This window comes from Endocarpon pusillum (genome assembly GCF_000464535.1).
Source record: "Endocarpon pusillum Z07020 unplaced genomic scaffold C660493, whole genome shotgun sequence".
In the NCBI taxonomy this organism is placed as follows: domain Eukaryota; kingdom Fungi; phylum Ascomycota; class Eurotiomycetes; order Verrucariales; family Verrucariaceae; genus Endocarpon; species Endocarpon pusillum.
Window position 1 is genome coordinate 1,547 of NW_006913438.1, and position 10,470 is coordinate 12,016.

At 37.5% G+C, this 10,470-nt stretch overlaps 2 protein-coding genes across 2 annotated transcripts; one reads left to right on the forward strand and one right to left on the reverse strand.

The window, feature by feature from the left end:
- Positions 1-1,049: 1,049 nt before the first annotated feature.
- On the reverse strand, positions 1,050-2,048 carry EPUS_08453 (uncharacterized protein; the record flags this gene model as incomplete). The annotated part of the gene is made up of 1 exon (XM_007787312.1): positions 1,050-2,048. One exon carries the CDS (start codon positions 2,046-2,048, stop codon positions 1,050-1,052), a length of 999 nt encoding a protein of 332 aa, XP_007785502.1.
- A 6,912-nt stretch (positions 2,049-8,960) lies between these two features.
- EPUS_08454 (uncharacterized protein) lies at positions 8,961-9,976 on the forward strand (the record flags this gene model as incomplete). Its single annotated transcript, XM_007787313.1, has 2 exons — positions 8,961-8,995; positions 9,055-9,976. 2 exons carry the CDS (start codon positions 8,961-8,963, stop codon positions 9,974-9,976), a joined length of 957 nt encoding a protein of 318 aa, XP_007785503.1.
- Between the last annotated feature and the right edge of the window lie 494 nt (positions 9,977-10,470).

Genomic DNA, 10,470 nt, shown 5'->3' on the forward strand with positions numbered 1-10,470 from the left:
TAAAACAACTAAAAAAAGTAAAGCTAAAATTAATATTTTTTATTATCTTAATTACGTTATATTTATATAAAGTAAGTACTTATTTTCAGCCTTAATTATAGACTTTCTTGCTATAGCGCATAGATTCTTCTTTAAGAACTTAATAGCCAGTTCGATTAGCTATATTATATATCTTAAATAGCTTTGTACGAGGTAATTTGCCAGCCGTGTGGCATGCATCAGTAAGGAGGCGCGCTCAGCGCGGTGTGTCAAGCATCGTTTCTGGCCTTTGTGAGGCTGCAGGAGAAGGAGGATCAATCGAATAAGACTTTCTGCAGACGCGGCGTCTATTTCCCTGTTTAGAATCTATTGTTCACTAAATTTGAGTGAGTATTAGTAGAGAAATAGAGGAATGAAGAGGGGGGGGGGAGGAAGGGGATCTGAGAACTGCAATGAATTTTGGCGCCAAGCTTCGGGCCGGGCCTGCTAGAGCGAAAACTTACTATACTATTAGCTCTAGATCGGATAAGACAATGCAAGCATTATACTGCTGTACTACAGCCACTCTCCGGACGCCTTGAACATCTATGCAACCCAGGCAGAACCACCAACGATGCTTTAACTCTAAGAACAGATATAGCACAGCCGCTGAAGGGATCGCGATATTCGTCATTGCTAATAGCACAGCAAAGTATGGCATAACATGATACCCATCAAATCGAATCAAGTCTTAGTAAGGGGATTTACCACAGATTTTTTCTAGATTAAGTGTCCGCCAAGACTATTTATTATTCTCTCGAAATATCCCAAGTATTCCAAAATTCAAGACTTTTCTGACAAGACTTCAAATTAACTACTATTTTGTCAAATCCACGGACGCCGATTTGCTTTGACGAAAGCACTAATTTGATTTGATTCGCCAAGCATTTGACTTGATTTGGATCAATTGATTCGATGGGCACACTGTGGCATAATATACATAGAGCACGCCGCTGAAGTGAGAAGGTCGCTGTAAAGACGCTTGCCGACTGGAAGATGAAATGAGATTGAAGAAGCAACCAAAGGCATAGCTAACTGCCTCTTTGAGCAACTGGGTCACGTGGCCTGACTTCCCTTGTCGATACCACAGGCGCCGAGGCCCGTTCCGCCGCCGAGTTATCCCTCTCAATCTTCACGTCCACACGCACACCATCACTACTCTGGACCCTACGTCTTTGCAATGTCCACTTTACTGCCAGCCAGTACTTCTCCTTGTCCTCCCTGACATGATGGCAGTGCTCACTTCTTTCAAAGGTCGCAAGCACGACGGGTATGCCCTTCCTCATCGCCTTCACGGCATGCCTCTCAACATCCTGATGTTTGATCAGCGTGTCTTTCTTCGAATATAGGTAGCAGCGCGGGATATGATGAGTGTCCCACAGTCGTTGGTCCTCAAGACCCCTTCTTATACGAGACATGAGGTTTTTCTTCGGACCATAAATGACGTAGAAGCACCAGAGGTAGGTCAGCATGAGGTAGGCAAAGATGAGGCCGAGGACCCGGAGGAGGTAATTGGGTGGCAGGCTTTGTTTGAATGCTCGGGCGATGCGGTGGTATTGGTGGTCACCTGGTGTGCTGTCCAGGCAGAGTGATGTAAGAGGCATTTTACGGGCCGTTGTGTAGAGGTAAGCTTCTGCGAGTTGGATGGCTTTGTGGGAGCCACCTTCGGAGAAACAGTGAACGTGGATGTTCTGGTCGAGGTGCCGAGAGATTATATAGTCCACCACTGGGAGGAGAGCAGACTGCTTGGATCGTTCCGACTTGAAAGCGAGGTCTGTGAGGGTCGTTGTGATGATCATTATGGGAATACTTGGGAACATCTCGATGTACTCCGTGGTATATTTAGAGATCGGCCGAGGACGAGCGCTAGTCCACGAAAAGAAAAGTCTCAGACTGGGGATATTGTGGAAGGCAGTTCGATCGGAAGAGAAGCTCGATGCCGGCGAGCATGACTTCGGATGGCGGACCCAGAGGTTTGCTGCTTGAGAATAAAACCCTTGAGCAGGCAGACCATTGTCGTAGCCTTCCATTGCCGCTGCTAAAAGTTCATATATAATTAATTCGACAAGGACTTCAAGAGAGTGACATGTACTGCAGTTAAAAGAGGTGTGCATACAAGTGAACAAGGGACAGGAAGAGACTGGGAATTGAGGTAGAGTAAAAATAGAAACGATGGAATATTTAAAAGTAAGTTCTCATCTTGAGCTCTATGCGCCAAGAAGCAGGTGGGATTGCTCATCATCGTCCACTGCTGTCAATGCCATGCCGTTGTTGAGTTGTCAAGGCTAATCCTGCATGATACAGCCGCCGGTAGAGTAAGCACGGTATCCATATTCTGACAGCTCTGTGGGGCCGAGCGGGACTAATTGGCCCGTTCATGCTAGAGGCCATTCAACAGGTCCACATCTTGGCTGGAAGATGGCTCGCTCCACATTCTGAAATAAAAGCTGTAGACGGACGAATCGCAGTAAGTCTATAGTCAGAAAGGGAAGGCACTCAAACAGTCGGATCATGCATAAGAAGTGATTGTTGCTTCACTACAACGCTATGTGTTTGAATAGTCTTTGACGATGTTGGGCAGTGGAACCATGTCCAAGCTCTTCACCTTGAACAGCTCCTTCACCTTCATATGGTTCAGAAAATATTTTGTAAGTTTAGAATCGAACCCAACTCATGTTAGAAGAATGTAAGGGTAGTACATGCTGCGATGGCCGACAGGGCCTTGCTCTTGCTCCACTTCTCCAGAAATTTGACCGTCTGATCTAGATTTCATCGTGACTCAAAGCCCTTGCCGAGACAAGGTCAGCCTTCCTGTGGCAAGAAACATATGCTCTAGACGTCGTTGAGTGCCTACAAGGCGGAGAACAGATCTTTGAGCCGCCGGTCACATGTGAATCAAGCCCAACACTCGATGGCCATGCCCAGCATCGATAGGCGTCTTTTTCAATGACATCGAACATAATTTTTAACTCCCTAGGGTCGAACGGCTGCCTTAGAGAATGCTGGCGGTGGTGCTGGCGGTGGTGGTGGTGGTGATGGAAGTTTCATAGTGAGCATGAAATAAGGTTGCACTACTGCTGCTAAGGATGGGCTGCGCTAAGTTTGTACTAAGTACTACGTAGGTTAGTTTTAGTCCCTAGTCACGCAGCTTCCGTTCTTGGCCACGAATATTGCGGGCATCGCTGTTAACGTTGATACAGTACTAGAGCAAAAGTATCTGACCAACCCCACTTTCGTACCCCACCAACATTTTGGACCATCTTCATACAAATGACCATAGTAAGTTACCAACTTGATGGATTCTGATGAAAAACAGCTCAAAATATTCAGAAACATCCAGAGATTAAGGCTGGGCTAATTTCCTAAATAGGCAGTTGATATTTAGAATCTGGTGTACTATCCTTTGGCCGCAATGACCGCATGCACTCGACTATCTATACTCTTAATGAGATTGGCCACAGCTTCTTCTCCTATGACATCCCAACCCTTATAAATAGCTCTGAACAATCGTTGATAGTCCTCTTCCGATTTGCCCATATTAATTAGCTCTGGGTGGTGATCATTGATCTATTGCTTAAGTTGCGCCTAGAGGTGTTCAATTGGGTTGAGATCAGGAATAGGCTAGCTATTCTATTAACTCTATATTCTCCTCTTAAAGCCAATTAATAATCTTCTTTGCAGTATAGATTCGGGCATTATCTTGCATGAATTTGCGCCCTGGTTTATATATCTGAGGCATCTGCTTATAAAGTACTATTAGATAAGAATTAGCTATGTATCCTGACTTCTCTGAATTAGGATTATACTCTAATAATATAATATCTAAATAACCTTTTTTATAAATTATACCTTATATTATAATATTAATATCTTTGTCTTTCTTATATATATTAATTATATTAGAATTCTAATATTATTATAATATATAAAAAACTTATAATTATTTAATATACGATTATGCCTAACTTACTACTTATACAAATTACGCTCTCTTTGCAAGCGAACCACCTGCCCTCTAATAATAAGTAACCTTCCTAAATCCTACAGCCTTCTACTCCTCTCTACTCCCCTCCCGCTCTCTCTAACAACAGAACACAAAGAGCCAGCCTTCTCAGCACAATTAAAAAACTCGAATCTTTGCCCTTTCTCCTCTCTCTGCCACCTGACAATCCATTACTCTCTCTTCTTACCCCTTTTCTCCTAGCTGTCCGCACGTACCTTCGTATAGCCCTATATGATCTATCCCTAGTTGAGACTAGACTAGAGAAAATTAAAGCCCTTATCTCAGGCATTAATCAGAAAGTTACCCTTAGTCCTATAAGCTATGCATAGGTAACCTGTACCGGTCTTGCAAGCGCTGTCGTCCCTTATATGCCTGCCTAATCAGAATCTTCTTATACTGACAACTAAATCCTAGTTAAGGTCTCTCTAGAAAATGCCTACTTACTTAAATTCTTTTTCTTTAGATAGATTATAAAAAGACTATAAATAAAAAGAAACAACCTTACTAATACCCCTAATATAGTTATAGTTAAAAAGCTGTTAAATAGCGACCTTATACTCTAGGCCAAAGACGCCTTAGCTAAGACATGCCTATAATTAAACCTTAACTAGACTAATAGGATCTGCTTATTAGTTAAGATTTATATCTGACCCTTTACTATACTTATTTATAATATTAGTACTACTAGAAAAGAAGGATATAACCTTAATCTTCTAGTTAGGAATATTAAGGCTGAGAATAAGAAGCTCTATCCTAGCCTCTTAATTAAAAGAGCCTCTTAACTTAAGAGGCTTAATTAATATAAGGCTTTCTCCTCCTTAATTATCTAAATCGTATGCTCCTTATATATAAACTGCATAATTTCTAAAGAGGTTATTCTGTAATACAGGATTAAGACTATAGAGCTATTTAATAAGAAAAGCCGCATTATTTAATGCTATAATTATTAAAGATATAATAGCTATATTAGCATCTTATATAAGAATAAGATAAAATGCAAATACTATAGACTAGGCTATAGAATATAAGATTATACTTTTTTATCTGACTTGCAGGCTACCTGCAGACGCTATGCTATATACTCTAGCAGAAATTATAAAGCATAATTATTCGCCTGCCTAGCCTAGATTAAAGACGTAAAACGCGCTACTATTATAAAGAGCTAGAAATTACTCTTTTACCCTTCTCCCTCTCTCTCCTCTTTCTCCCTTCTTCTCTTTACCTTTTTATTTATCCCTAGCTCTTAAATATCTAATTATAGCTGCTCTCTTAACTTAGGATTACTTACAGGATAGACCCTTATAGAAGAAGGCAAAAAGAGAAAGATAGCTTATCTTATAAGCCGTCTAGCTAGAGCGGCCACTATTAATATTAACTTCAGGGCGATTTACTCCTTTATCTCTCTAATTAAGACCTTAACTTCTTCTAACTAATTATAGACCTTAGGTACTACACTCTTTAGCATATCACAGGCTATTAATATAATACCCGCCTGCGAATTATAAGCGTTCCCTAAAGTAAATATAAAAGACCCTAATATTAAAGTTACTTGCTCTTAACCCTCTTAATAATATATACTTTCTAAGTCCTTTAATATAATGTTAATAAATCTAGATTAAAAGTCCTTGCCCCTCTCTTCTAAGACTTAGGAATTAATCGTATAATATAATAATAGTCTAGGAACTATAGCGTAACCCTATTAGTAATATTATCTATAACCTAGTTAATAATAAGTTCTACCTAGTTGATCTAAGAGCTAAGGAATTAAGAGTTTTTCATGCCGAGATACTTTGTGGAAGAATGATTGCGTAAGGTCAAGCTCTTTGACTGTTTGTAATGTGTAACTAGGACGCCAATTGAGGAAATATCCAAGGCGAAAAGGGAAAGTGCTGTGAAATATGCTGGGTGGAGATGTCTGAGGTTCGAGGAGTGGCGCCGGATTTGTATGCCCTATGTCTGCTGAACGAGGACCTTTGCTCTCCTAAGCTCTTAATATACTAAGAAAGCATATCCTTTTAAGCGACTTTAATCTATATTACCTATTCTAATATAGTCCTTCTTATTTATATTAATATCTCCTCTCTAATATATTACTAAGTCACATATATAATATAAGTGTCTTGCTTACGCTTCCTCTTAGAACTATTACTAGAGATGTTTACTTAGGACAATCTGCTTAAAGAACTACTATTAACCTTATCTTTCTTATAAACTCTTTACTAAATTAATTAATAGGCTATAAAATTATATCTAAATTAGAATAAGGGTCAGATTATTTCCTAATTTTAATAGAATAGGAATAGCAAATCATTCTTAAATTATATTTTATTTATAAGTAAAGAATATAAAAGGAAATGAATTAAAAAAAGTTCTTAGACTTATTAAATAAAATATTAGTTCCTCTTTACTTTCTTCCTCTTTATAATAAAAAAGAGATTAATAAATATACTAATATACTAATAAACTTAATAAAACAAGTAATTAATAAGTCTACTTTATAGCTACGCCCTAGCTTATTCTTAAAATTATATTAGACTACAGAGTGCTTAAAGGCTATTAAGCTCTCTTAAAGATTACGTTATCACTATAATATCACCTATATAGAATAAGCTTAAGAGACATTTACTAGAGCTTATAATAAGAAGGGCAACGTAATAACTAAAGCTAAATATATAGAGTTTAGATAATATATATAAGAAGCAGGTAAATCACAGAAAAAGCTATAGCAGACTGCTAAGTAAGCGAGACAACAATCTTAGAGGATCTTTATACAAGTCTTGTTCCCTACTCTCTATAGGAACAGAGTAACCGTCTCAGAACCTAAGGCGAAAGCTGAATTACTCTGCAACTACCACTTCCTCTTGCCTTCTTAAGTAGATCTTTCTGACATCTAAAGCTTTACTTACCTAGAACCTATAGATATTTTGCCTAAACTAACATAATCAGAGATTATATAAGCTGTTCTAAAATCTAAAAAGAATAATGCTTTAGGGCCTAATAGTATTCTTAATTAAGTTATTTATATAATTATTAATAAGTAATTAGAGCTACTTACTTGCTTATTTAGCATATATTACTATTTAGAAGTTTACTCTTTAGCCTTTAAATATGTTATTATAGTTATTATCTGCAAACCTAGAAAATCTGACTACTTTAACCTGAAAGCTTATTACTTTATTATTCTTTTTAATATACTAGATAAAGCGTTAGAAGTAGTGATTACAAAACGCATTTAATTTGTAGTTAAAAAGCACTCTCTTCTCTTAGATACTTAAATAAGAGTAAGGTAAATAAGATCTACTAAAATAGCTCTCTAATTAATTACTAACAAAATCTATATTATATAAGGGGCTAAACGTTACAGAGTAGCTTTATTACTTAGCCTTAACATCTCTAGTGTCTTTGATTACGTTTCTTACAAAAGACTTATTTATAATCTTTAAAAAAGACGGATTCCTTTAAAGATTACTAACTAGGTTAAGGACTTTCTTCAAGATAAGGAAACTGAGGTCCGCCTTAGCTAATTCACGTTAGAAAGTAGCAGAATATTTATAGGCATTCTGTAAGGCTCTCACATCTCTCTAATTCTTTACTTATTCTATAATATTGATCTTTTTAATATAATAAGAACATATTACTTTATATAAGTATTACAGGCTTTGTTAACAATATTAATATCTTTATATATAGTCTAAGTATAGAGCAGAACTATAGAAATCTTAAATATATATACCTTATATATATAAGTTATAAGTAATCTATTATAGGTCCTTCTTTAATTCATCTAAATATAACCTAATCCACTTTTTTTATATGCTTAAGAGATTTAATATACTAGCTAAACTGTTATTACCCTTTATAAATGTAAGCCTTAACCTTAAGTTAAATATTAAGGTACTCAGAGTCTAGCTTAACCTGGCATTATAGTGAAAACCTTACCTCTGCATAGTTAAAGCACAGGCAGTTTACTATCTAAGCGCTCTAAAAACACTATCCGGCTTTACCTAGGGCTTCTTTGTCTCCTTAGGGCTCTAGGTATACATGTTAGCTACTCAACTAAAGTTACTTTATAGCTGTAACGCCTAGTATGCCCTAGAGGGTATAATAATAAGTCATCTAAAGATGCTGCCTTTAGGCTATTACAAAAGCCTATAAAGCTACTATTATGTAGGCGCTTAAGGTTAAAACGTTTACTCTCTTAATACATCTTTATATAGAGATGTCTATAGCTAACTTAACTTATTATATATTAGCAACAGATCTTTATAGCGTGATTAAAACCTTAGCAAGCTACATTTATTAATAAGGTTAAGGTAATAAGAGCAGACAGGCTAAGCCTCTTATTATCCCTTTTTACTTACTAAAAAAATGGATAAAAAGCTATATAGGCAGTTTATCTTGTCTTAAAGTAAGGAATTTAAGCACTAACCCTTTATAGTACGTCTCTTTTAACGTCAAAATCGCCTCCTTAAAAAAGACAATAACCTAGCTATATATATATAACTTATATACGCTATCTATGCATATATATTATGATAATAGTAGTCAGAATAATAAGATCTTAGCTGCAGCTATAAGTGTAATTACACATCTTTCCTGCGCCCTAAGCACTATTAGTAATATATAAGTATTCTATAAAGAACTTACTAGCATTCTTCTTACGCTTAGGCTCTTCCTAATCTACTCTAATTCCTTTTTATCTAATTATATAGCTATTATTTACTCTAATAATTAGGTAACCTTATAATTTCTCTTAAAAAGTAATCTGACCCACTTTTAATTACTCTTTAAAGACATTTATTTAGCTATTAAAGAGCTTAAGCAAAAGGAAATCTTAACTAAACTATAATAGCTACTTAGACATAAAGAGATTAGGGGCAACGAAATAGCGGACAACTACACTAATAAAGCAGCAAGGACTATAGGTCCCCTCTAAGAGATGGTTCGCACTGGTCTTGGTAGCCTGGGCGTTGGGTAGCACATTTCTCCCTATAGTGTTGCGCAACATGTGCTGACAGTTCTGCCTCAGGTAGCGTTTTTGGGCCCCTTGTCGGAGGTCTCTTTGTTCAACACTCGACCTGGAGGTGGTGTTTCTACATCAACCTGCCTTTCTGTGGTATTGGTTTGATCTTGGTTCACTTCTTCGTCCGCTTCCAGACGGACAGATCATCCTTGCGAGAGAAATTAGTGCGCGTTGACTGGATCGGCGGTTTCCTCTTCATTTCCAGCCTGACAAGCTTCCTTATGGGTATCTCGTGGGCTGGTATCCAGTTTCCTTGGTCAAGCTTCCGTACGATCACACCGATCGTTGTCGGTACCGTGGGAATCTTGCTCTCATTGCTCTGGGAACGTTATGGCGCAAGACAACCATTTCTCAGAAGATGCCTCTTTTACAGCTCTTCCGCTGTTGCAGCCTATGTCTGCGCTTTTTGTCAAGGGTTGGTCCTCTTTTTGGCTCTATATTACGTGCCATTCTATTTTATGGCTGTGCACTTCGCCACTGCAACCAAGGCTGGCATCAACATCTTCCCAGTGACATGCTTTCTGCTCCCAAGCTCAGCAATCGTCTCGGTCCTGATCACGCATCTGGGCCGATTCCGATGGGCTCTCTATCTCGGTTGGACAATCACGACGCTCGGTTCTGGCTTGCCTATTCTCATGGCCGTTCGTGGTGAGAACATCAAGACGGCAGAATGGGTTGGCATCTTTGTTGTCTTCGGTTTGGGCAACGGCATAGTCCTGACCAGTGTCAATTTCGCGATCCAATCGATTGCCCGTGGTGAGGATTGTGCTCGGGCTGCCAGCATGTATGCCTTCTTCCGTACGCTAGGGATGACCATCGGTGTGGCTGTCGGTGGCACAGTCTTTCAGAACATGATGTCCTATAAGTTGGAACAGCTATCTCAGCCGACTTCCATCAATCATTATTTACTTTATAGCCCTTTATATAGTTAGGCCTATATAGATTTATATAGTAAATCTGAAATAGGTTAAAGAGGAAGAAAAAAAAAAAAAAAAAAAAACTATTTAATATACTTTATTATTTCTTTTAAGTAAACATTTATTACTAAATATAATCTTACTTTACTTATCTTATATCTAATTTTATTATCTTTGATATTATATAAGTTGTTTAATAACTAATTTAAGAATTAATAAAAGTCTTTTTTTAGTTAGCTAATTAGTAATGTCTTTGTCTTTAAAGATTTAATAAATCATACTTTAATAAACACTAATACTAACTTCAGACTTAATTTCTTGATAAGTAGCCTTTAGATTAATATGAATAAGACGTAGAATATTGCGTTTTTAAACTCTATTTAGGGCCTGAGGGCATCCTGAACAAGGCAAGCTTTTACCTTAGTTGTGCAGTAGATTTTGAATAAGGATGTTGAAAACGGTAGCTTTGCTGCATTGCAAATTTTGACTAATCTTTTGATTTGTCAACC